At 38.2% G+C, this 27,309-nt stretch overlaps 1 protein-coding gene across 1 annotated transcript; it reads left to right on the top strand.

Moving 5' to 3' along the window:
• The first annotated feature begins 1,043 nt into the window (after window positions 1-1,043).
• On the top strand, window positions 1,044-26,859 carry IL2RB (interleukin 2 receptor subunit beta). The gene is made up of 10 exons (XM_034403144.3): window positions 1,044-1,208; window positions 4,603-4,687; window positions 6,158-6,272; window positions 8,227-8,290; window positions 10,408-10,513; window positions 15,597-15,742; window positions 17,783-17,957; window positions 20,085-20,187; window positions 21,945-22,029; window positions 24,906-26,859. The coding sequence occupies exons 2-10, from the start codon at window positions 4,621-4,623 to the stop codon at window positions 25,644-25,646; spliced, it is 1,602 nt and encodes a 533-aa protein (XP_034259035.2). The 5' UTR covers window positions 1,044-1,208; window positions 4,603-4,620; the 3' UTR covers window positions 25,647-26,859.
• Window positions 26,860-27,309: the final 450 nt, after the last annotated feature.

The following is a 27,309-nucleotide window of genomic DNA, read 5'->3' as shown; positions in this document are numbered from 1 at the left end:
GGCGGCAGCTATCTCCCTCAGGGTCACGACGAACTCACTGATTGATTTGCCTTCCCTCTGGTCCCTCTGGTAAAATGCATGTCTCCTTACCAGGGATGAGGCTTGAGGAGGGTAGTGTGCCTTGAGGATGCTCTGTAGATCTGTCCAGGACATCGATCTCAGTTCGGTAGGGGCTGCAAACGCTTTTGCCATTTTGAACATGGCGGCTCCGCAGTGCGTGATGAATATGGCTGTCTTTCTCTGCTCCGACAGGCTTAAGAGGTCGTTTCCTTCCATGTACATGTGGAATCTTTCCATGTAAGATTCCCAGTCTTCTCTAGCTGGGTTGAACGGTGTGGGTGGGCTGATTGAAGGCATAGTGGTAGCTGATGACCTGACCGATGCTCGTGGTCATTGTTCTGGGTGGCTGATGATTGCTTGTGGAGGTTAGTGCTTCATTCTTTGTCCTAGTATCCCACCTTCATCGCCAGTGTTAAGTCATGGACACAAGAATGGACACACAGTAGAATCAACACCTTTTATTAGCTCCCTAATCGCAATGGAGAATCCTAGCCGTGGCAGTTCCTTTTATAGCTAGGAGCTGTCCGCAGCTTCAGCCACTGACGTTACTCTGAATTTCCTACTCATGTCCCTGATTGGTCCGTTCAAATCTGCCATTCAATACTCAACACCATGCATAGTCACAGGGTTACCACAGGGTTCTTTGAAGATGTTTCACTTCTCATCCAAGAAGCCAAGGGCTTCAACAACCCTCTAAAAATATGCAAATCACCAGCTGTCTGCAAGGAATATAAATCCTTCTTTTCTCCACCATCCAGTCAGAGCTGAAGAAGCTTGGATGAGAAGTGAAATGTCTTCAAAGAAAAAACAAGAGAATCTCTATAGGCTTTCATCTTGAATTTTGCTTTCATATCAGACCTCTATTTTCTCACTTTACAAATCCGGAAGTGGTCTATGTTGTGGCCTCGGGCTTTTTGACTGTAATGTATACTTCGGGGTTCGTCTCATTCTAATGCTTCCTGTGTGAAGGTAAAGGTTGAGAATATGTATTAGCATCAGAACGTTCTTCTTTTCGATGGTAGCACATAGGTAGGTTAATAATCCAGCAGCTGCAATTGTTATTGGGATGTCACACCAAAAACCAGGATCAACAGCACTGCGCTTCCAAGCCGACTCATGAGACTAGAAGAGGATTATCATAAAACCAGGTAATGGATGCATGCATTAAATGGGGTAGTTTAAGAGAGGATGTCTTAAAGAAAACTTTTAATCTGGCAGATTTCATGCATCTCATCTTGCAACTTCATCCTTCCCTCAAAGTTCTCAAAGAAACAGGATTAAGAATTGGAATTTATTAATTCTCCTTAATAGCAGGTCACTCTCCTGAATGGCTTTTAAGGGAATTAAGTAAATTCCTGGAGAAAAGAGGTGTTATCAAGGGATATTAGTTTTGACTACCCCATGGCTGACAGCAATGTATCCCCAAATGCCACTTGTAGGGGAACAACAGCAAGAGAGACATATATCTTCACCTTCTGTTTGTGAGCAAACCAGAGACATCTGCTTGGTAATTATGAGAAACAAAATACTCAATAAAGTTAGTACTGGCTTGATCCCGAAGGGATATTCTTATGGTTTGATGTTCTGGATGTTCTCCATTTTATTTTAATGTTCTTCCTCTTTTTTTTTTGTTGAAAATTGTTCTCTCATGGTTCTTTTTTTTTAAATTCTCTATATGCTCTTTCCAACAAACAGCATTTTGAGGGGGCGGGGCAAAAATTCCAAAAGGTTATTTTGACTGGTGACTTCTGAGGTCAATATAGTGAATTGGGTAGACCTTTTTTAAAATCATATTTAGCATATAGTTTTGATATCAAAATATCAAAATCTGATATTTGATAAATTTGCTTTAAAAAAATATCCTGAAATTATTTTACTCTTAACGTTCATAAAAGAGAATCAACTGCTGCTTCTTAATTCTAGAATCCTGTTATCTGTTGCTTTGTTTCCTTATGTATATGTTGTTGATGAAGACAAAGAAACAGCTCTGAGGAAATCTTAGGTTTCAAAAGAAAATACTCAACTGCCTAAAGAAAACTGAGTGGTGTGTAGAATCCATTCATTTTGAGATAGCTTCTACTTAAAGAATAATTCATTTTGAGAAACTTTCCACTTCAAGTGTAAATGTCAGGGTGATTAGAATAATGACTGAAAATGTACTCAGGAAATGAAATACAATGAACATTTGCATAGTCAATGAGTAGCATCTTTTAAGCTGTTCCTGATCAGGAAAAAATGTCTGAAAAGGACACTTCATGACACTTTACGGCCAAGTCCCCTGATGTATTTTTGGCTAGGAATACATTTTTACACTGCCAGATCGTGGAGACTAAGAAGTTTTATACATTTTGTGCAGCAAACACATAAACCCATTTGGAATTTTGACAACAATTTGGATCCACTTCTAAAATGGCTGCCATTGAAGACTTGTCCATATACAAAACAGCCACCATGGTGGGCATGGCCATTCACAAAACAAGAACTCGCTAGTAAGTAAACTGATGAGCAGGCTCTCCATCTCCCCTTTAGCCTTCCAAAACTGTTTTCTAAAATAGGCTCCTCTTTTGGCTCAGTGTTGCCCCACCCATTCTTAATTTCTAAGCAGAAGAATTAGGCTGCAATTTTATTTTCCAACCATGCTAATGAGCCCATGGGAAATGATTGCATAGATCATGTAGTGCCTGGAAACATTCTTAGAAATAAAGTTGATCTTGAAGTCTGGTGTTTTGTTTGGCAGCATGTCAGCTTCCCAATTAGTGCTTATGTTAAAATAATGTTAATTCTAATTAAAAACCAGACATAGCAGGGTGCTTGTTTCTCAGCAGGCACAAATGTATGGTATTTTGAGGTCTAGGGGTGTCCTGTTAAGGTTTCCAGTTACATCGATTGTTCTTAGGAACCATGTCATTGATATTATTATATTTTATGCTACTTCCTATATAAATGAATCTCAGATATTATAAAATATAAATGCATGATAAAAAGGTTGGTTTAAAAAAATAGGCAAGAGAAAGAAACCCTGGGAAATGAAAACAAAGGCTAGCAAAAGAAAAACCTTTTATCCCACATCCATGTAAAAAGGCCTAGGTCAGGGTGGGAAACTGTGGCCCTTTTACAACCTGTGGACTTCAACTTCCAGAATTTCTGAGACAGGCTATCTCAGGAATTCTGGAAATTGAAGCCCACAGGTTGTAAAAGGGCCACAGTTGCCCACCCCTGGCCTAGGTGAACTGTAAATCTTAAGAAGAATGTAACAGGAAGTGCATAATGGTGTTCACTAGACAGAACATTCCAGAAAACAGCCATCATTACAGAGAAAGCCTCAGTGTAGAAACTGCAATATGGAATTTTGTGGTTCCGGGCACACATAGTTGGATTTCTCCTGAAAATCTCAATAATTGAGGTCTATAAGAGCCAGTTTGGTCTACTGGTGGTTCAAGCATCAGACTAGAAAGCAGGAGACCATCAATTCTAGCCCCACCTTAGCCATGAAAGGCAGCTGGGTGGCCTTCAACCAGTTGCTTTCTCTCAGCCCAACTCATCTCATTGCATTGTGGTGGGGAAAATAGAAGGAGGAAGGTGTGTTGGATATGAGTTGTTTGTAAAAATAATAAAAGTGGGATACAAATAAACGAATAAATAAAAATGCCTTATATATCACATGTAAAATTATTAACCTGATTAGGTAACTAATTATAGCAATGAACCTGCTTTCGTGGATGTACATATACCAGTTCAGTTTCCAAACCAAGTATAAAGCTAGTCCCATATAACACATATCACAATAATCTGAGCAATATTAATGTATGGACAATAATAGCTTAGCAGTCTTTGTTTAAGAAACATTTTAGCTGAGCTTCTTTTAGGTGTTTCTCACCTCAAAGATCACTTAGACATCCAATTATATTGTTTACATTCACAGATATCTTCTATCTAGCATTTCCAAGACAGAGTGACCCACTGAGAATAAGCAAGGTTTTCACTTCTATTTACACATTCTCCACTTTGTCAACATTAAGTATCAATTAATTGACTTATATTTTCTCCATCAATTCAATCAGAGGGTGATTTAGATATTGTAAAAAAAAATAATATAGACATGAGTAGAGCAAACATATTGATGATTCCTTTCCCAAAAATGATTGATAACTACCTCAGCAGCTTCATAGAGATACAAAAAAATAGCACTCAGGACAAAATAGCCTTATGGTATACAACAGCATAGTTGCCAGAATTCAGACATTAATACCTTTTTATACAATTCCTGCAAGTAGGAGCAGAACTATTGTACCACAATAAACCTCCCTCCCTCCTCATGAAGAAAATCCAGTAATTTATCCATGTTGATATTATCCAAAGTTGTTGAGATATAAAACGGATTGTACAGAATGGCCTCACTAATGAAATCAAACTGCAAATTCTGTGAGATGTGTCCAGAGAATAAATTAATGAGGGAATGGTTGAGTGGGAGAGTGAGTGAATTGAAATATGCATACCTTTGCAGGTGAGGTTCATTGAGATTGCTTCTTTTATTTCCCCCAGCCTTTCAAATCTCTGGTTATGGAGAGCCGCCTGCTCATTCCGATCTACATTATTTCATTCTTCCAAGCATCAGGAGCCAGGCAGAGTAAGTCTGATTTCTGCTTATATTTCAGAATGAACTATGAACTAGAACTATGTCAGAGACAAACACTAATCTAGTAGTTTTCAAGTTGTGCCCCTGAGATCCCAATTTTCCAGTGCAAAATACAACCAAAAACCATGGTATATATATAATGTAGATGCAATGGATCACCAAAGAGATCTCCTAAACCCAATGCTCAGCCATCTGCATGTTTGTAAAGAGATCCCTGAGTAAAGATGCAATCAGTGATCCTCTTCACTTGTTGCTTGATGGTAATATTTTCATCCATTCGCTTGCCTTTTCCTTATGATTCAGACTTAAAAGAAGGTAGCAAAATGAGTAAAAGCTGATGTTTCTTTCACCTTCTCCTTTTAACTGTTCACTTACAGGGCCCCACAAAGCAACAGGGTGATGTATAACTGGGTTTACTAACTATCATGGTGGGTAGTGGGGCCCTTGCTTTCGAAGGTGCCAAGATATTGAACCTCAACTCTTTCTTCTTCTTCTTCTTTTTTTATTGAAAAGTTTTACAAAAAACAAAAATTTTCCTCCCCCCATATTCCCCCCACCCTTTCCCTCCCCTCATCCCCCCCTCCCCCCCCAGACTTCCCAGAGCAAAATACAAGGTGTTTCATTTAACAATCATAAAATAGATTAACCTACTTATCCTCGGACTGCTAACTCTCCCCCTGAAACCTTAACTACGCTATAGATAACAAAATACTTCTAATACTTAACATTCATTCATAAGCTATTTGATATTTTCTTGTCTGATACTTATTTTGAATATAGTCAACTCTTTCTTCTTGTTCAGTGTGATATGAAAGGAAGAGGAGAAAAGGGCTCAAGGGATAGTGGGGAAGTGGCTGAATTGAATGGATTGATGGGTGGGAAAGGCTTTATCCCACATTGGTTTTTGTAAATAAGCAGAACTATCCCACTGTTTTCTGACCCAAACCCAAATTAGGAAAATATGGTTCAAGTAAGTCAGTAAGAGAAGGGGAAGCTAATAATTTACATATGACAAGGAAGGTGTCAACTTTGGAAGCCATATTAAACTGGAACGCTGACAGAAGGGCCAGAAGGAGTAGAAGCAGGAGCTAACTTGGGTGTGAGGTTTCCATGAGAAAAAGCAGGCTAAGTGTCAGAAGCATTTTATATAATTTGTTATTGAAATCAACAGACCAGTTTATAAGGAAAACAGTAAAGGGCGACATAGTTGTTTACCCATCATTGGTTAAACCCCATGATATAATGAATATTTCTTTCATAACCAAAGTGTTGCCCAATGGCTGGCCATATCCATAATATCTTTTCCAATAACGAAATCTGCTCATCTACTAAAAAGAGGGGGGGAAAGGGGGAGGGAGGAATAAGCCTTCTTTTGCCTGCTCAGCAGATCTGCCTGGTACAGTGAGTTTCACATAACACAGAATGAAATGACACAACAGATTTTCACCTCTCTACTAACAGAATCTTCAAATCTGGATTGTTTATATGACTCATTTGAGACAGTCATTTGCACCTGGATCCCTGTGAAAAATGCTATGAAAGGGCAATGCCAACTCACTGCTTCGGTCGAATATGGGTAAGTAATCAGTAAAATGCACCTAGAAGATAAAAGCCAGTTTGCCTTGTCTTAGGTCTATTCAAGTCATTCATCAATAGAAAAAAAAGGTTTCTAATCTCTTGTCAAAGAAATATGTAGAATATTGGTTTTCAATGACTTCTATAAAGCTACCAAGCTCATTGTCTTCAACACTCTTAGGAAAATATTGACTTTGAATACTTACATCCCTGCACCTTAATAATTTACAACTTCTGTCTTATAAGAATTGTATTAGACCCTGAGATTCTCAAAATGTGGATAGTAACCACTCCAAGAGATCAACACCAATTTTGGAGTTGATAGTAAAACTTTTTTCATATATAGTCTTCATCAAAATAATCAAGCTCAATTTTTTTTTAGTATTCTTAATTTTTGGTTAAGTCACTCCTCAGTTAAAAGTTTAACAAGTTAACTTGTAACACAATTGACAATATTGTAATCTGTAAACAGGGTTTCTCAACCATGGCAAGTTTCCCCATGTTGGCTGTTATTTTATTATTTATCTAGATGTATTAGCTGCCCAACTCCAGTGGATTTTGCGATGTGTACAAACTAGGGGGAAAAAACCCAAAAATATAAAATCAGTTAGTCCAAACTAAAATAATATAATAAATCACATAATCTAATAAATCTAATAAATCACATAATCAGCAAAACAAAACAGAGGCCTTAAACAAATCATCAGCATCAAACCCAGGCCTGGGACCAAAGCTAGGTTTTCAAATCTTTCTGGACCCCTAATAGAAGGGTCTAAGACAGTGTTTCTCAACCTTGGTAGCTTGAAGATGGGTGGACTTCAACTCCCAAAATCCTGCTGGCTGGGGGATTCTGGGAGTTGAAGTCCACCCATCTTCAAGCTACCAAGGTTGAGAAACACTGGTCTAAGACAATTCACCATGGTCTACTCACCACAGCCAACTTGCTGTGATCAACTTATCATGGCCAAATCGCCATGGGACAACTTGCCACAGCCAACTCACTACAGGACAATTCAAATGCCACAGGACAATTCAACGCTGTATTGTTTCATTCAGTTACTTTTATTATTGGTGACCATGTTTTTGTCAAAAGTATTGTAGCTCTTGTATTTCTGATTGACTTTCTTTCTTTTATTATTATTGGCCATGGTTCCAGCAAAATTAATTTAACTTTTGTATTTGTTGAATTGTCCCGTGGCGAGTTGGCCGTGGCGAGTTGGCTGCAGCCAGCCTATTAGCTTTATAAAATATTTAAATTTATGCATTAAAATTTGTCAGTTGAAATGTATCTATTAAAATGTTGATTTGGTTCTATAATTTGCTGTTGTTCAAAAGTAAACTTATTCATCCGGAGTATCTAAAATGGGAATAGCAGACTGGCACCTGAACATGATTTATCTGAAAAGAATTGGAAGCATGCTTTATTATGTATTTTGCTCAGATGCTGCCTTTCCTTTCAAAGAATCCAGGATGTATATAATACAAATGACGCCCTACTATACCAGAATTAAAACACAAAAAATACTATTTCAAAAATAGTAGTCCTGTAGTCGGATTACACTTCCAAAATTTGTGTACAAATATTTTTCCAGCATATTTCTTCCAAAATCCATAGTTGGAATGCTGCCTCTAATAAAGTTCAGTTTCAAGCTATCACACCATAGGACCAAAAGGCAAGATCTCCTCAATTAATCTTAAAATATAGATTTAGAGATATTGGGAAATTTCTCTTTTATCTATTTCATTCTGAATTTATGTTAGTTTTATACACATAAGCATCAATATTCCAAATTGGGACTGGCTAGAGAATAATTCTATCAGTGATATTAAATTAATAACCTATTCCTGCATGCGAGTTATCTGATCCTACAACGGCTATCTTGCATTGTGTGAATAAATTGTTTATGTGTAAAATTTAGAAATTTGTGTGCCTAATGACAAAGTCTTCCTTGTAGGAAACCACCTAAGACATGTCAAATGAATGGCACGAGCATAAGGAGCTATAAACTGATTCTTGAGGTAAGTAATCCTTTCACAAAATCCTGGTTAATGTGAACAATCTTTTTACAAAAATTGTTTTCAGTATATGATGTTGGAAAAAACAATATTTGATTAAGCATGCTTACAGCTACAAAGTGATTAATCCTCCAACACCAAAAAGTTCTTTGTCCTTTGGCTGCATATTTCAGCATATTAAAATTGCCTTATTTCAAGATATAAGGCTGAAGTTTCTGTTTCAGTAATAATTTGACTTGTTCACTGATATCAGTATGTGAAGATTTAGTTATTATATACCACTCATTCTTCTCTATATTGCTTTGATCCATTCCCGTTACTTTGGCAGAGGGGGAAAAAAGAATAGGTCAACTATCACCAAAGCCACCAAACTTCTAAGGATATATACAGTATAACAGTTAAAACTGATTTAACAGTTGTGGAGTGATTTTATTTACTTATTTCAATAGAAATTGAATTCAAACTGAATGTACAAGTAAATATGCAAACACCATCTCTCCATCATTTAAAAAAAAACAATTATTACCAAATTTCCACAAAACATTAATTAGAGGAAAAAATGAATAGAAAGTTATAACAAAAAATATGACACAAAATATCCAAAAGAGGGCTGTGGAAATATTTACAGATCCTTTGCATCCTGGACATAAATTGTTTCAACTCCTACCCTCAAAGCAATGCTATAAAGCACTGCACAACAAAACGACTAGACACAAGTACAGTTTTTCTCCCGAACGCCATCACTCTGCTAAACAAATAATTCCCTCAACACTGTCAAACTATTCACTAAGTCTGCATCACTATTACCATTAATCTTCTCATCGTTCGTATCACCCATCTCGTCCCACTTATGACTGTATGACTGTAACTTTGTTGCTTGTATTCTTACGATTTACATTGTTTCCTAGTATGATTTGATTGCTTATTTGTACCCTATGACCATCATTAAGTGTTGTACCTTATGATTCTTGACGAGTGTATCTTTTCTTTTTATGTACACTGAGAGCATATGCACCAAAGACAAATTCCTTGTGTGTCCAATCACACTTGGGCCAATAAAGAATTCTATTCTATTCTGTTCTGTTCTGTTCTGTTCTGTTCTGTTCTGTTCTGTTCTATTCTATTCTATTCTATTCTATTCTATTCTATTCTATTCTATATTATCAAAATCAAGAGTTGTAAAAATTTATCTTCACAATTCTTTTTTAAAAAATGAAGTTAAAATACAGTTCCAGGAAAAGGAAATTGGTTCAGGACCATGATGCCATTACAAAGAAGATCCTTTCTCTCTTATGAAGACCAGCCTAATTCCACATTAGGAATAAGAGATGGAATGGAGAGCCAGGCTAGCATACTTTCATAACTGAGAAGAAAGCCTCACCTCTGAATTGCATCCTCTTCTATTGAGAATCTCAATTTAGATACCGTACCTATATTGGCCTTGAGTCTCAGGAATAATTGAACAGATAAACACAATTTGAAGCTTCCTGGGTAAAACATACTTAGGACTTAAAAGAAACTGGTTACATTTCCATCCTAAATAAACCAGAAGCTCTTAAAGGCTGAACTTCATTAAATTAAAATGCTAAAAAATAGGAGTGTCACCTAACTTTCAACAGAAATCTGGATCAGTATTCTGAACCAACTACACTTTTCAAATCTTCTTCAAAAAGTCCATGTAGAATAGATTAATGTAAGACTACAAAGAAAAACCAAATCTTATAATAACAGTATCAAAGAAATTACAAAGAAATAAAAGTCAGCTCTAGGAACATTAATTAAAGTTATTTAAAGACACTTTTTTGAGATTGTGAAGAATGTATCACGATACACAACACACAATCATACATATGCTACAACTCAGAAATGCATCCCAAAATAACATTGTGAAGATGACCTGCTGTAGTACTACAGTACGTCTGTGTGAAAGTTTCCTTACAAATTATATAACTGAACAGTAAATCTCCAATTTTAATTAAGAACATTTAATAGCCATACCTATCATGAGCTTACAGAACATCATCTGACATACTTTCATTTTATGTACTGTTCTTTGCAACAACATCTGTGATAGAATAACTGGTTCTGTTCTTAATTAACAGTGCTATATTTGATTTTAGGATTACGGCTTGACTATTGTAGACACTATTCTCTTCGTTGTGTCTTGCTATACTGGGGAGAAGTGGATAGAGGTTCATAATCTTACAATAAAACCATTTCAGAACAGTAAGTTGAAAATGTCTGGTTTGAGATATTTGATACTTTGCCATGTGCTAGATCACTAGATTGTATGATATACTTTCCTATTTGCCATTCCTATGATTCCATGTGCTATATTTCATGTAGCCAAAATAGCACTATGCAATGGAAATTAGGTTCAGCCCAGAGAAAAAGTGTAACAGTCATTGTGACATATAGGCAACAGCTGTTATCTTTTATTTTAGCTATTAATGAGAGACATTCAACCAATTAAATACAGTCTTTGTTAAATCGGTAGTGGAAACTCAAGGATAATGATAGCTTTGGACTGAAATAATGAATAATGATGTGAAGAAGGGGAAAAAAGTAGCAGCAATCACAACACAAGTAGGTCATAATTCAGTACTATAATGAATGCTTGCAGCTTCTCAAAGCAACTGAAACACTTATCCAAACCCACAGCTCAAAATATTCAGAATGTATCATGTATCAAGAACCTTCCCATGTCATCCGACCTTATGTATGCATGTGAATGAAATATTTCAGCCAGGATCGCTGATGAAATGAAATAATGAGGACTGTGAATTTTATGCTGAATCAGAGCAGACTCAGCATAAATATTGTTGTGTCCAGGGGTGGGCTTCAAAAATTTTAGCAAGGGGTTCTCTGCCCGGTTGCTGGGTGGGCATAGCCATGGTGGGCATGGCCTACTTGGCCTCCTGCACCATGGTGGGGGGGGGCTTTTTGCCCTCCCCGAGCTCTGGAGTCTTTCTTCGAGGCTCCGGGAAGACAGAAAAGGCCTCCCCAGGACTAGAAGCCCTCTGGAGGCCAGAAAGGCGCCTGTTTCTGGCCTTCCCGAACTTCCAGTAGGCCTGTTTTTCACCCTCCCCAAGCCCTGCACTTAACTGCATCCAAAACGGACTGTGTGGGGACTCCTGGGAGGGAAGGAGTGGGGTGGGTGGGGCACTGCCAGCCAGAAATGGGATTTGGGGGTTCTCTGAACTGCACAAAATCTTAGTTAGAGGTTCTCCTGAACCCCTGCGAACCCCAGCAGGCCACCTCTGGTTGTGTCCCATATTCTGGAAAGGACTTGAGATCACCACTATTTTTTCCATGAAGGAATACCAGTTATATAGGCATTATATAACCTTCCAATTCTGAGGTCCTTCAGATATATTGCACTTACAGCTCCTTCAAAAACCCAGCCAACATGGTTAAAAGCCATGAGAGTGGAAACGTGAGAGTTATAGTTGCAACATAATGAGAAGATGCCAAGGTAGGAAAGTTGCACTTTATCAAAGGAAAATACTTGATTCACTCATGGTTAGATCAAAGTCAGCTTACTAACTGTCTACCCAAATTTCAGTAAAACTTGCCAAATGTAGTTCTTCCTTTAATATGAGATAAATTTGTTTTTAACTGACTTGGCATCAAGATAATAGCATAGGGATTGTACAATCACTTCTCATCGTATTAAGACCAGGAACAAGTTCAATTTATCTCTTATCTTCTAATTTCAAACTCTATTGTCTCCCACTGTCCTTATCTTTGAGGTCTACTCATCATAATGACCATAAATAAAATTAGAAGTTTGTTTATTCGTGTCAGAAGCATCACAATTAAAATAAAGCATACCATATGACATAAATTTAAAATATAGAATTCAAGATCAAAATATGTACGAATTAAGCAGATCCTGTCCAGAAACCACAAACATTAATTGTGTTCTGTCGCACTGCCACGAAGTCCTCAAATATATACTGATTGGGATGTGTGTTATTGTCTGCATGTCATCACAATCACAAAGAGCAGAAGCCACCTAATAGCCCCCATTTGTTCAGAGTGCCTCTGGATCTTGTGGTACCCGTGCACAGTCTATTCAACAATTTCCATACTTCCCAGATTTCATCAGGCCCAGGTGCAGCTCCTGCATTGTTTCCATTTAGTATTGGTTCTTTGTAGTTTTCCATAGTCCACTCTGCTTTAAAATTCTTCAAAGTCTTCCATTAACCTAAGAAAGTTTTCCTGAATTTTAATCTCTGATGAGCTGGTTGTAGGCCATAGAGAGGGAGTTGTTGAGATAAGTGATGATTTGAGCTTCTGTCTGTATGCTGCTGTTTCTCTGTGAACAGCAGGCAGGGCAATGTCGGCTAGGTGGTAGATCTTATCTAGAGGGGTAGATTTAAGGCATCCGGTAATAATTCTTCTAGCTTCATTCAGAACAACATCTACTTTCCCAGCATGTGCTGATTTATACCAGATTAGTAATGATTGTATCCCTTGTGCTACGTTCCACTGTTAAATGAAGCTGATAATCTGTCGTCATGTAAAAAGAGCCAGGTTGTTCAAATCTGCCCACTATATCACAGCCTCCCCATTTCTGTCATCATCGGGTTACCCCCAGATGCTGCTGTGACAATTAAAGTCTCCAGTGACAAATTTTATTTTATCCTTAATAAATGTATTAAATTCATCACCCTTGATCTCGTTTAGTGGTGGTTTATACACTGAAGTAACCATATATTTTCTCAGCTCTACAGTTATTACTTCTATGTTATTTATTTCTGATATTGTTGTGGACTTCACAAAAACTGCATCATAAGTGGAACCTCTCTGCTACAAACCACACGCTCTGTATTTTAGGTCTCTGGTGGTTGCCTCTGTGAATCTGCTGTATACACGGGACATCACAGTTATATTTTTGGCACAAGTCCCGCAACAGTTCTTCCTTATATATAGACAAACTCTCAATGTTTACTGAAATAATAGTCATCTGTGGACCTGAAAAGGTCCTTTTTAAGATACACATAGTGTCACAGGTGAGAATGAGGACTTTGCTATGTTTGGGATACTTCTGGACAGTGGTGGTATTCAGCCAGTTCTATCTGGTTCGGGTGAACCGATAGGGGCGACTGCGCGATGCGCCACCCACCCATGTGGACATCATGATGTCCCATTTTCCCACATTTTTGAGGCTCTGCACATGCGCAGAAGGACTTGCGCATGTGCGGAAGATGGGCACGTGCACATTTGCGAACCGGTAGGGAAGGTAAGTGAATACCACCTCTGCTTCTGGATTGAAAGCCAACAATAAGCTGTTGCCCAGGGGATGCCTGAATGTGTTAACAGCATTTATTCTCTGGGGAGGCAGTTTTCATGTCCCCCTTTCTTCAGGGACGCTCCTTTTAATCAGAAGTTTATTTATCTCAATACCCTATTCCAATATGGCTTTATCTCCAGAAAAATGTGCTATACTACCCATGATGCTTAAAAGACCACCTAATCCAAAGTAAGTCTGCCTGTCCTGAGAATATCCAAAGACAACCAGCTCAGCACACCATCATGGTGTGAAGTTGGGGGTGGAGGATGCATGGACTGGAAAGCAAGCCTTCTTTCTGGTAGTCTTTACAGTCAGGAAACACTATGAGCCAAGTGATATGTTTGGCTCTTCTAGCATTTAAGATGCTAGTTGGTTTGGTTTTCACTCAGACTTTTGTTGCCCAGTTGTATAGGTGGATCATCACATATTCTTCCTACATCTGGTTTTATTTCATTATTTAGAATATTTAAATGATCTAATTGAAACAGTATGTCTTTGGGTGGCAAAAACATTGTTAAACAAAGATCCATAGGAAAACAACACACCCTAGCTGACTAAAACAATTAAATCACAGTCAGAACTAGTATATACTATATTTCAGCAGTTGGGAACTCAATTCTAACCCAAGCACGCATGGAAAGAATAAAATCTTTAATTGCCTTTCTAAAGAACTGCAAGCTTGAAGCCAACTGTATATTGGGGCAACCATGATTCCAAAGTGTGCCACTGTGGGTTTCATAAGTGATAATCAGCACTCTGAGTTGCACCTGGGAACCTATAGAGACCTAGTGCAGCTCATGGAGTAGAGGACTTACATAAACATAACAAGCCCCACCATTGCAACTGAACTTCCAGATGGTCTTTCAGGACAACCTGATGTAGAACACATTGCAATAATCCAATCAAGAGATGACTAACGTATAAGTGTCTATGAGAAGATCCAGGAACAGGTGCAACTGATACACATGCAATGGTGCCTTTGGTCACATTCTTCAAACAAGAACTGTGAGGCCAGAAGGACTCCAAAATTGTACAACGAATTTGAGTGAGATGGTGAAAGCCTACTAAGAATCATATTTGAGGTCTCTACAGTTCCAGTGACTTAGGGCTACACTTAGTTTTGATAGGGCTGAGCTGGAGCCTGTTTTTCCTCATTCAAGCCTTTATTTCATTTACTGCCTTTCTATAGTTTGCATCGTTGTTTCCTGCCAAGAATCATGAGATTAGATAGAATGAAAATGTGATGTATGAGTAATTTTTTTAGGAAATAGTAAACACTACACAATTTGACATCTTGAATGGACAGGGCCCGCCAAAGAAAATGCACTTCCAAATGCTTCCAGCTCTAAATTAGAGAGAAGGGGTGTGTGGATTAAAAATAGCCCTCTCTTCCTAGTTCTCTTATTGCAGCTGTTGTGGCTGGGTCTATAGAAGCAATAGCTCCAAAGGGAATCCCTGTCACACACATGTGCACATACACATTAAATGTTTCCCCGCTTTGATTGCATTTGATGTGGCAAGGCTTCTTTACTCACAAAAATATTTTTCCTCAGATACCTCCAGCAACAACTGGTGTGAGTTAGAGAAGGGGGTAGCATGAACACATTCCTTCCCATTTCCTTGCAACTGTTGTGACTATGCCCCCAGCAAGTTGCAACACAGAGGCTCCATAAACCACTGGAAGTATCACTTGATTCCTGATTGTGCAGTATTATTTCAGTTCTGCTTCTTGACTGGATAAAACTTCTTTGCCCATCAAAGTGTTCTAACTCAAACTCGTTCTTTGTCTAATGATGATAATTGTAGTAGATTGGAGAACAATTAGGATTATTAGGTAGTTAGGACAATTACCTCTCTTGCTGTTGGACTGCTGCTTTGTGGCCAGCTTTACACAGAAACGGGGGAACTGGTCAGAAAATAATTATATTCTTACTGAAGTTTATGATAGCCACAAGATTTAAAATATATAGTATAACTACTAAGAAATTTCTTTTTTGCTTTCAAAATTAGTCCAGCTTCAGCCTCCTTGCAACTTTCAACTGGAAAATGCCCACAAGCCTTCCTACAATTTAACGTGGACACTTTGTGTTGTCTCCCACTACCTGAGCGAAAAACTGGAATATGAAATACGGTATAGAGCAACTTCTTCTGGTGAGGTAAGCAGGAATATTTATTTGTGGAAGGCAACAACTTTGAAACCCCTGGTCATTTTTTATTCTGCAACTCTGCTTTGGATTATAAGCAATATGGTGTAGGAAAACAAAACAATACAATACAGTAGAAGTACAAATGCATAGAAGAAATATCAGCTATTCTTGAAGCTTGATAACAATCGGCTGCAGCCCAAATTTTTGGCTTACTTCACATATCAGTCTAAGCCACTGTATGCTTAACCATGCTTTGATGAATAAATCACAATTAGACTTAGAATAACTTTATTGTCACTTTGAATGTACACTAATCGGCATATATTAAAATGAAATTTTGTTACACACAGCTCTCAAAGGGTTACCACCTCCAATATATACTACGAAAACATGACAAAATAAATAAATACAAAATTATGCATATATCCAAATATCTTATATGACACAATGAAACAACACAGTCTAGTTTAGATGTATAGATGTACATGGCAAGAAAAACAAATCCTGCGAGTTTACCAGACGGATGGCATAGGGAACAAAGCTGTTACAGAATCTGGTAGTCCTGCTAGAAATATTTCAAAACCTCCTCCCAGAGGAGAGCAACAGAAACAGACTGTAAAGTGGGTGTGTGGGATCTCTAACAATGCTTTGAGCTCTAAGCACATAGTGCTTATAAGCAATATCCTGAATAACAGGAAGCGAGCTTCCTATAATCTTTTCAGCTGTCCTTACCACTCTCTGTATGGACTTTCTATCTGAGGCACTGCTGCCACCAAACAAAACAGTGATGCAGTTTGTTAAATGCTCTCAATTGTGCCTCTATAAAAAGTGGCCAGGGCAGAAGGAGAAAGATGTGCCCTCCTCATCCAACACAGGAAATGCAGATGCTGGTTTGCACACTTCACTAACGAGGGCCATGGGTCATGGGCCATCAAAGTGAACAGTAGCAGACTCAAGACACAGCCCTGTGGAGAACCTGTACTCAAGGACATGGAGTTGAAAACTTTTCTTCCAACTCGCACAAACTGGGGCCTATCAATAAGGAAAATTGCCACCCCAAATGCCACTGATCACCAGTTCAAATCCTTCAGGGTGATGTAGCTCATCTTAATTTGCAAGGGTGCTAGGAAGATGAAATGGGGCAATGGGGAGATATCTAAATAAAACCTTAGTGCTCCTTGGAGTCATAGTGTTCTGTCCCCCTTCCTCACACAGGCAAACACACAACCAGGCACGCCTGCCAAGATTTTATTAAGCAATCAGACTAGAAACCCTTGCAGATAAGAGTTTTGGCAGTAAACTGCGAAATGCCTGCCAAGTCAGTTTTCACTCACAGTAAGCAAGAGAGAGTTTATCCTCAGTCCGGTTCAGTAGCAAAAATTAATCCACAAAGCAAGAGTTAGCCAAGGTCCAATCCAAATATGCACAAGCCAGATTTCAGGTAACGCGATGTGACTCTCAGATTTTTTAACTTTGACCGTCACAGAGCCTGAAGAACAATCACACCCACTTTTATTCCTTGTGGGGTGTGGCTCAGTGACTCAGCTCAATCTCTGGCCCTCCCACGCCTCTTTCATTGCTGCGCACGCTTCTCCCTCCGACGCTGCCTGGGATCAAGCCAGGATTCATCATCCTCACTCCCTATCTGTTGATGTTCCGATATGCTTTCCTCCTGACATATCCCAAGCTGTTCCTCTTGGCCTTTGGATGGAACCTGAGGCATTGCCAGAGAGGAGGGTCTTGGAGAGGGAGGCCTTATCAGTTCTTCCCCATCACCTTCTGAGTTCTCTTCCTCTGTTAGGACAGGCTTGGGAGTCGGAGTCACAACACATAGCTAGTATATAGAATCTATAACTAGTATTGCAGTAGTATCATTAGAATGGCCAAAGCTGGAGTATTTAAAGATGGGAGGGACATATTTTAAGCCTTAAGACCTATAGCTATAGGGCTATGAATTCTCCATCATAATTTGGTGGGAAATATACAAATGTTATATATACTACAACTACACACAACTCAAATATCATTGCTTTTGATTCCATTTTGCAGAATGACACAATCCTGCCCATAATTCAGGATCAGAAATGGCTAGTAATGGAGAATCTTTCTCCTGACACAGTGTTTGAGGCAGCCATTCGTGTCAAAGTAAAACAATCTGAATACTACAACAGCGTATGGAGCAGATGGAGCACGCCTCCTTTAAGATGGAAGACAGATCTTGAAGGTAAGGTGCATAATAGAAGGCTTGGATCATCTCTAGAGAACATGTTGAGATGATAAGTCCCAAGAACATCATAAGTAGAAAACTCAAGAATGATATTTAACAATAATACTTGACCTTAAAAGAATGTTAAATAAGAAATCTGGTGATGCACATATGAGTTAAGATGTGGGAGGAAGTTTCAGGCAAACAAACAAATCTACAATTTAATGTACAGCATGTTGAATGGGCAGATTCTAAGGCACCTGCATCTCATAGATGCAAAATTAGGGACAATTTCTTGCCTGGCTACTTTTGAAGATGTTTACTCAAAAGCCTAATTTTCTTAAAATATTGCATTTATACATTTGAAATTTTTAGGCCATGCTCACAATCCTTTTTATTAGGAATGAACATGTATTTATTACATGTTCATGTAATAAAATGTATTTATTATAATACTGATATAGTGCCATCTTCTATATGATTCCAGATGGTTTACAATCCTAGCATATAAAACAAAGCAGTGAACATTATTTTAAAGAAACGTCTCTAAAAACACTTCCATTAAACAAAACAAACTAAAATTAAAATCTGAATTAGGAAGTGTTTCTAACTGGATTACACACACACAGCACCTCTCTGCTGTTAATTAAAACAGCCAGTTTTTTTCAGGCTTCAGCCTGAGCTGGAAAAAAGAGTAGTTGAGCCCATTGATAGAAGTTAATGAGCCTCTTTTAAACTTTTGCATTCAAAGACTGCTAAATGTCAGATGTGTGAAAGATTAGATTCAAGTCTTTTGCTTCAGGATGCAAAAGGTCTCATGAGGAATTTTTAATCAGTATATTTTTCCAGGATGTTATTTGGGTTCCCAACTTTTGGGGCTACAGCATACATCTGGAATTTATAAAAGCAAGTGTGATATAATGGTTATGTGTTGGGTTAGGATTGAACTAGGACAAACAAGTTTGAATCTTTCTTCAGACATGGAAGGTCACTGACAATATTGAGCCAGTGTCTATCTCTTAGTTCAACAAAGCCTATAGAATTGTTTATGTGGACAAAAATTAAACCCTGAAGGAATAGTGGGATATAAATCTAATGAATAAATACTAGCTTCTATGTGGATTCCACTTTTTCACACAATAGCTGCTATTTTTACTCTAAAGCTAGTGCAATGAAGGATGTCAACAGGGGAGATAAAAAGTGAGGCTGGCAAAAACTGTGACAAACATAACAAAAGTAGAACCTTGGTTATCCAGTTGTGGTGTCATCTTGATTTTTCTGGTTTCCTCTTTCCCATGGGTGCCTCTGGGTACAGATGGATTCAGAATTCCAACTCAGTTCTTTGACTTCAAAATGCTATGCTCCAACACTTACTTTAGATACAGACTGATAGTATCAAAGACAAGTAACTAGTTCACAAAACTATTGCAAGTCAGAGATAGAATATAGGTTCCTCATGCTCAATAAATTAGCACCTATAAATGCACAAGGAAGGAGACAATAATGATTGTTATAAAATAAATACAACACAAATCCAGTCAAAACATAGAACATGAAAAGCAGGTTGGCTAGTAGCCAATCATCATTTTAATTTTTTAAAGAAGGGTTTGGCAAGTATTCTTAGAAATAAAGATTGTGCTGAAGATTAGCGTTTCCCTTTACCACATCTCATACGAATTTTTATTGCGGAGGTGGTTAATCTCAAAAACAACAAAGAACCTGATAGGAACGAATGAGTTTTCTGCAAGGATCATGATGCACATTAGGGAGGGCTGCTGTATACCAAAATAGGGCCAAGGAGACCAGTTCAGAACTTCGATCAACTCTGAACTTCATAGGATGGTTTGGAGCAGACAACACTTATCTCCTATAGGGATGTAAATGGTAGAAAGGAACATTGTATCCTCTACTACTTGAAGGAAAAGCAAGACCAGAATAATTATAAAATAATTACAAAAGCAATACAAAAAGTTATCTTCCTCTTATTCATTAAACAAAATCTCAAATCTGCAGTGTTGTATTGAGCTGTACACCCATGAACCCATTTTGCTTTGCATAAGGAGTCTCCCTCTATATTCAGATAAGAGCTTCTTATCTTCAATCAATAGCTAATTTCTACTTATTTGTTTCTGGTTGTTTTTGTAGCATCACCACAAAGTGCACACCTTCGAATTATTGTAGCTGTTGTGGGGAGTTTCATTTCCATCTTCATCATTTTCTTGGTGTTTTTATTTCCAGCATCAAAATGGTAAAAGTGAGCTAAAAATTTACTTTTGTCCTCTTGCTAGTTTTATTAAGAGTTTTGTGCCCTGGTCCACTAATGTAGATTTCTACTTTGGCAAAATTTCAAATTGATAAGATGTATTTATACATAAATTAAGAGGTCCATTTAAAGACAGAAAAGTTTTATTTATTTTTGAAAATAGCAATAGCACTTAGACTTCACAGTGCTTCACAGCCCTCTCTAAGTGATTTTACAGAGTCAGCATATTGTCCCCAACAATCTGGGTCCTCATTTTACCAACCTTGGAAGGATGGAAGGCTGAGTTAACCTTGAGCCGGTGAGACTCGAAGTGCTGAACTGCTGACAGCTGGCAGTCAGCAGAAGTCGCCTGCAGTACTGCATTCTAACCACTGCGCCACCACAGCTCTGTATGTACCTGCAGGCAGGGGCACTTGGCCATTCTTTTATTTGAATCAAAAATGCCCTGCATGCTCAGCACATACTTTTTTATATATTTACAGCAGCATAGGGATTTCCTCAGAGACTATTCTCTGTAACACTTTGATTGACAATATGATCACATTAGTTTGTGTGACTATATGAACATTTCAGAAAGCACTACACAGAAGAACCCACCTTTGAAGAAACCTAAAAGATCTTAAACCTGGTTCAAATGTCCGTGATCATGTAGAATTAATTACATAGAAACCCAGGTTGATTATTACGATGGACATTCTAAAGCGGTTGATATAGCCCAATGTTTATGGAGTGAGTTATATAGGGGACAGCTCCATTAAGGAATTTTAAAAAACGTGGTCTCTATCATCATATCTGTTCAATTGCATGAAATCATATGACTTAAATGTTTTTTTGCTATTTGAAACAGAAGAAAGTTTTGGCAACATATGGGATAAATAAGATCAAAGTATGAGTGTAAAGATGAGTGATTATCACCTATGTACCAACCTTTATTTGATGCCCTTCATATATTTTGGAGTCCAGGTCCTATCATCCCTAATCAACATACTAAGGAAATTGTAGTCTAGAACCGTACTAGCAAATATGGTCAGTTGTTTCTTAAAATAATAATAAATATTGGGAAAATTTAGATGTTTTATCTTCCCTTCACCTTTTTGTGAAAAAGTAAGTGCTGCAACATTTTTTCCTTTGTTCCACTTGATTACATCTTTTAATTCTGAATATAGTTTGCATTTAACTTTTTTCTAATGAAAATATAATTCACTTTTCTGAAGTTCTGAAATCTTGCAATGCAGGATTTGTAATTTCTCATTATTGTGAATTTCTAAAAGGAAAAGAGGGTGTTCCATTGGAAATCAGATAGTGCCAATTCTATATTGCCTTTCTCTGTGAAATCACTCCTTCCATGATATCCACTATCAGGAAATATGGCCAGTTTCAGTCTAGAAACCAGAACAACATTGTAAAAAAAAAATTGTAACAGGATAATCACAAAAATACCAACACCCAACCTCTAAAGCAGGGGTGTCAAACTTGTGATGACACGTTGTCATCACATGATGTATCACAACTTTTTTCTCCTTCGCTAAACCGGGGATGGGTGTGGCCAGCACATGATGCATCTGGCCAGTGGGCCACGAGTTTGACACCCCTACTCTAAAGCATTCTGGAAAAGATGCAAAAATAAATAGAGAAATTTACTGTTTTGATCCAAATCTGCTGTTTCTCTGCTCGCTTGTGACTGTTCTCCAAACTCTTACTTATAGTATTTTTTATTCTCTTCCAATATGTACTTGTCTTAGCCTTAGAAAGAAGTTTAAAATCAACGTTCCAGATCCAGCTGAGTTCTTTCCATCTCTCACTGGTATCCATGGAGGAGATATCCAGGTATGGAGGCGGGGGGCTTAGAAATTGATGGATATGTAGCTTAGGACATGACTGCTATCTGGAAAAAAGAAAGTAGGCTAGAGTTAACCTGATGCATGTTTCTCACTGCACATAGAGTAACATCTGGATGCAGGATTAAATAATTAAGCTAAGGTGAAATTTAACAATACTACTGTTAGTAAGTAATATTTATTACTACCAAATAAATGGAGAATTAACATAATTATGTCTTTAAATAATTGCACAAAAACGATTTTCCTTAAATTACTCATCAGAGATTACAGTACACTGTAATCACTGATTCTTGGTGAAATCAGTGTAGCCCTACTAAACAAATCTGTTTGTTTACTAACTGAATGTTGGCATTTGTTTAGCAGTAGGCAATTGTCTTATTTAGTTTTACCAGTATTACTGATGTTATTAAAATTGTATATATGCTTATCAAAAAAAGAAAGGTTAAATAATTATTTACCCACATTGTATGTATTCTTGTATCTAGTAGGATATGCTACTTTATCAATGGTGTTGAATTAATTGTACAATTCTGAAATATCCATATTTCTATATATTTTGGGCTTCTCCAAACTGTTGGAATACTTTGAAATGGGTTGTATATAATTCTCATACATCCCTATATTTTATTTCGGTGTATGTATTTAGATCAAAATACATCTTCAATATCAACCTATCATATTAGCAAATTAGCAATGCAATTAATAAATTCAGGAGGATCAGCTTTCTCTAGTCCTTCCTTTCCCCCCCTCCCCCGGTCATATATGGACATGCTTTATTTTTAAGTGTAGTTTCTAGCTTTAAATAGTACAGAATCAAAACATTCTGCAGGAACACTTCACATAGAGCCTATAGTGTCAATTAAAGTTGCACTTATGTCACTACCACTAAAGTAATGATAATCTGTAATAGATGACAAAAGTCAACTGTCTGATAAAATCAAAGCAATCAAAATGATATATAATATTCAAAACTTCACTTTCAAAATTTAGGTCAAACCACATGTTTGGCTGAAAAAATATAACAAAAATAAACTAACCTGGGAAGCCAATGCTCCTGTTTTTAGTTTTTATCAGAGTAATAGGAAATGTTTAACGTTTGCTTTTTTTTTCTGACACAAAACTGAAACAAAAAAAAAGGAAAATTGCCTCCCTTCCTTGCCAACAACACTATTCAAATAACATTTAGCGCTTAGATCAGGGGTGTCAAACTCGCGTCGTCATGACGGCATCACGTGACATATCGTGGCTTTTTCCCCCTTTGCTAAAACAAGAGTTGGCATGGCCAGCACGTAACACATCCGGCCAGTGGCCCGCAAGTTTGACACCCCTGACTTAGATGAAGAATAAGGTAAACCACCATCCCCATTTCAATAAAGTTAAAGGCCCTAAGGTAGCTGTTAGAATCAGAGGTGGGTTCCAGTTACCTTTGCTACCGGTTTGCAACAGGAGCGCACATGTGTGTGTGCACACTTTGCTTGCGCGCGGTGCTTCTGCGTATGTGCAGAGCATCCGTGATGACGTCCGGGAGGGTGGGTGGAGCCTCCCACCACCGTTACTACCAGTTCGCAAGATCTGGACCGAACCTGTAGCAGCCCACCACTGGTTAGAATGCATAGACATTCTAAAAGGTGATTTTTTAAAAATGTCATCATTATGTAGTACATCTGCATCACAAACAGTTTTTATTTTTCTAAACGGATTAGAAGTTAATTTCACAATGTGTTCCTTTGCATGTACACAAAATGAAAGGGTAATGGGGGTATATTAAGATATCTACCTATACTTGCAGAATAAATGTGAGCAACCTAATTAAAAGCTGTTCTGCATATTTATTTAAAAATGCACATCTGGTCAGTTGTGTGCTAAATGTGCCCAAAATTATCAGCTACCCCTTTTTTGCAAATCATTTAATTCATATATTTTAGTTTGGTTTAAGGTTTAGGAAACTTTAAAGCTCTAGAGAGCATCCTATGTATAGATGTCAATGAGAAGAGAGAAGAATAAAGTTAATGCCCTATATAGCAGTTACCACAGTAAGAACATCCATTCATAGTGAGGGTAAAAATGCTTGCTTTTATCTGCCTTAGTGTAATAAAGGAAGTGCCATTTGATTTAGGAAAAAGTTATTAAGAATTTCCCATCACCTCTTAGCCTCTGTCAGTTATTAACTGGCTTTCAGAAGATGACTTTTAGAAGTGACAAAGAGCCTGTAGAGGGGAGTGAAGTCACTTCACTTTTAGAAGAAAGAGATTGTAGGAGATGACAAGGCTGAGCCCGAGGGAAGGGTCAAATATGTTATAAGTCACAAGTCCCTTCACACTTTCAAGAGATCTAAGTCCAGCCACCTTGAATTCCTTCTTATTCTTAATTCCTATGCATTTCCTTAATGGTCACTTGAACAGTTTCTTGTAGCAAACTTAAACTTAAATTTCAAATTCAAAGTTGTGCTATTTTACTCTTCTCCATTCCAGTATCTTCTAGTTATGACCATACTAGTTGGGGTCAAAATATCTGGAAGACACTAGGCTGGAATAGATTGCTTTGGGGGATGGGTGTCAAACTCACATCATCACGGCGGCATCACGTGATGTATCGGGACTTTTTTCCCTTTGCTAAACTGGGTTTGGGCATGGCCAGCGCATGATGCATCCGGCCCATGGGTTGCGAGTTTGACAGCCCTGCTCTAGGGAATATGGCACATGATGTTATTATCTATGAAATATACCAGACAGATAGGTTACAGGTCAATTGCTTGTGGAAATAGGACAAAATTTCTTGAACATCTATATGTTAAGGTATGAAGTCTGCACTGCAGTTTATTTTGAATACTAATCCCCCTTTCTGTACTTTTCCAACCAGCAGAAGTGGTTGTCGTCCCCAGCATCCATTACTTCCTTCCATATTACAGCTGAAGCTCCCAATGTCTCTATGTTAGAGATAATTCAAAGTTGCAGCAAGAAGTCCTACCTTCTCCCTCCTAAGGAATGCTTCACAAATATTGAGAACATAACAGAGACCAGTGGACAGTCCTCAGGCAGCTGCTTTACAAACCGTGGCTATTTCTTTTTCCAGCATCTTGATTCCCTTGAGATTGATTCCTGCAAGGTGTATTTTACTTATGATGCTCAGACTCGTAGTGAAGATAGTAATTCCTATTTCCACAAAGAGCTCCATGAAGCAAGTCACAATGTCTCATCTTCTATCAACATCATGAGTAACCAGGAAAATGATGCTTTTCTTCAAGATTATTCAAGAGGCAGTCTTCCATCAGGGAGTGACTTCCCAATAGCATCACTGGTAGAACAGAATGAGAACACAGAAGAGAGAATTCCTCTTGTCTTGTCTTCAAAATCCCCTGAGCAGTATTCCATAGATGATTCAAGTGAGCCAAAATCATCTAGCCGCAATACTGATGGAAGAGAATTACTCAGAAATGAAGACTTATCTAACAATGTTATGGGAAATAACAGGTTCATGTTTTCAAATCAAGGCCAATCCAATAATATCTGCAGAACTGCATCCTCTAGCCAGATCCCCAGTTCTTCAGAAGCCTATCTGTCCTTGCGGGATCTTCAGAGACATTACAGTCATCATTCTGTCTAAGGCCATGATGGGAAGCCTCTTTTGAGAGCAATATAGTTTCTTTATATATATCATTCACTTGTTCCAGTCAAGGAAGCAGAAATAGATCTCCATTCTTTTGACATGATTTCTAATAAAAGAATGAATAGAAGATTTTATACTTTATAGGAATGTCATTCAGAGAAACCTGGCTGGCTGATTTCCAGCCGATGTCACAGAACCACCTGTCACAAGAAACGGACCTCTACATTCCTGTACTGGCTTCTCCCTTTTTGTGGGCTCCGAAAGGACACAAAACCACCTTGTAGGGGTAGCAAAGCTAAGGAGGGATGCTCTGAGAGGTCGCAGGAAAGATCTCAACTCTCCTGCTGAACCCCGGGGCTTTTGTCCCTCTATGCCACGGTGAGAAGATGCAGTCTATGATGGCTGCCACGAAGCTGGGACAGCCAACTAACATCTAAGCACTGTGCAGATGTTATGCTATGTGATTGAACATATACAAGTGATTTGAGGAGGCTTGGACAACCCCTTGGTTTATTTAAATGGATTTGACTGATTATTTATGAGATATTAAAAATTGTGATTTGTGTTATCTCAGTTTTGAATGAATGATTCCTGGGCTACTGGCTAAAAATGGGACCTTTTAAACAAAATAAGATGCAACACAAGGAGGAAGTGAGTGGAATTTTAAATGAAATGTAGCTGATGTTTCAAAGCATTAAGGACTTTATACAGGAACAACATAAGGTGATGGTGAAATTATTTGATGGCATAGACCAAAAACTGGAAAATATTATACAAGGGACAATGAGCAAAGACCAGGACAATCAGGAAAGAAAGGAGCCACCAGAAGGAATGGAGGGGAAAGCAGAACTGAGAAACAACCGAAAAGAAGACAACAAGAAGGAGATATCATCAAAATTAATAATGACTAAGGAATTCAAACAGGAGGAAAATATTTTAAAAGTTTTAAAAAGGGAATGGGAGAAATAAGAAGACATCTGGGAAAAGGAGATAGGGGTTAGAATAGATAGCTTTAAGAATGGAATGGAATGGAATGGAATGGAATGGAATGGAATAGAATAGAATAGAATAGAATAGAATAGAATAGAATAGAATAGAATAGAATAGAATAGAATAGAATAGAATAGAATGCCTTGTGCATGGTCACTCATGCCCTCGTCACGTCATGTCTGGACTACTGTAATGCTCTCTACATGGGGCTCCCCTTGAAGAGCACTCGGAGACTCCAACTGGTCCAGAATGCGGCTGCGCGGGTGATTATGGGAGTGATACGGCACACCCATGTAACACCTCTCCTGCGTGAGCTGCACTGGCTCCCAGTGGTCTTCTGGGTGCGATTCAAGGTGTTGGTCACCACCTTTAAAGCGCTCCATGGCTTAGGACCTGGGTATGTACGAGATCGCCTTCTGCCAATGATAGCCTCCCACCGGCCAATACGCTCCCACAGAGAGGGACTCCTCAGGGTGCTGTCGGTCAAACAATGTTGACTGGCGACACCCAGGGGGAGAGCCTTTTCTATGGGGGCACCTGCCCTCTGGAATGAATTGCTCCCGGAGATGCACACGATCCCCTACCTACGTACCTTTCACCGTGCCCTTAAGACTCTATTGTTTCAACAGGCTGGGCTGGCTTAGAAAATGAATTTTAATTGGGTGTTTGT

Source organism: Pantherophis guttatus, chromosome 7 (genome assembly GCF_059756535.1).
Source record: "Pantherophis guttatus breed Tessera chromosome 7, ASM5975653v1, whole genome shotgun sequence".
NCBI classification, from domain to species: Eukaryota; Metazoa; Chordata; class Lepidosauria; order Squamata; family Colubridae; genus Pantherophis; species Pantherophis guttatus.
This window is presented reverse-complemented; position numbering and strand designations above follow the sequence as displayed.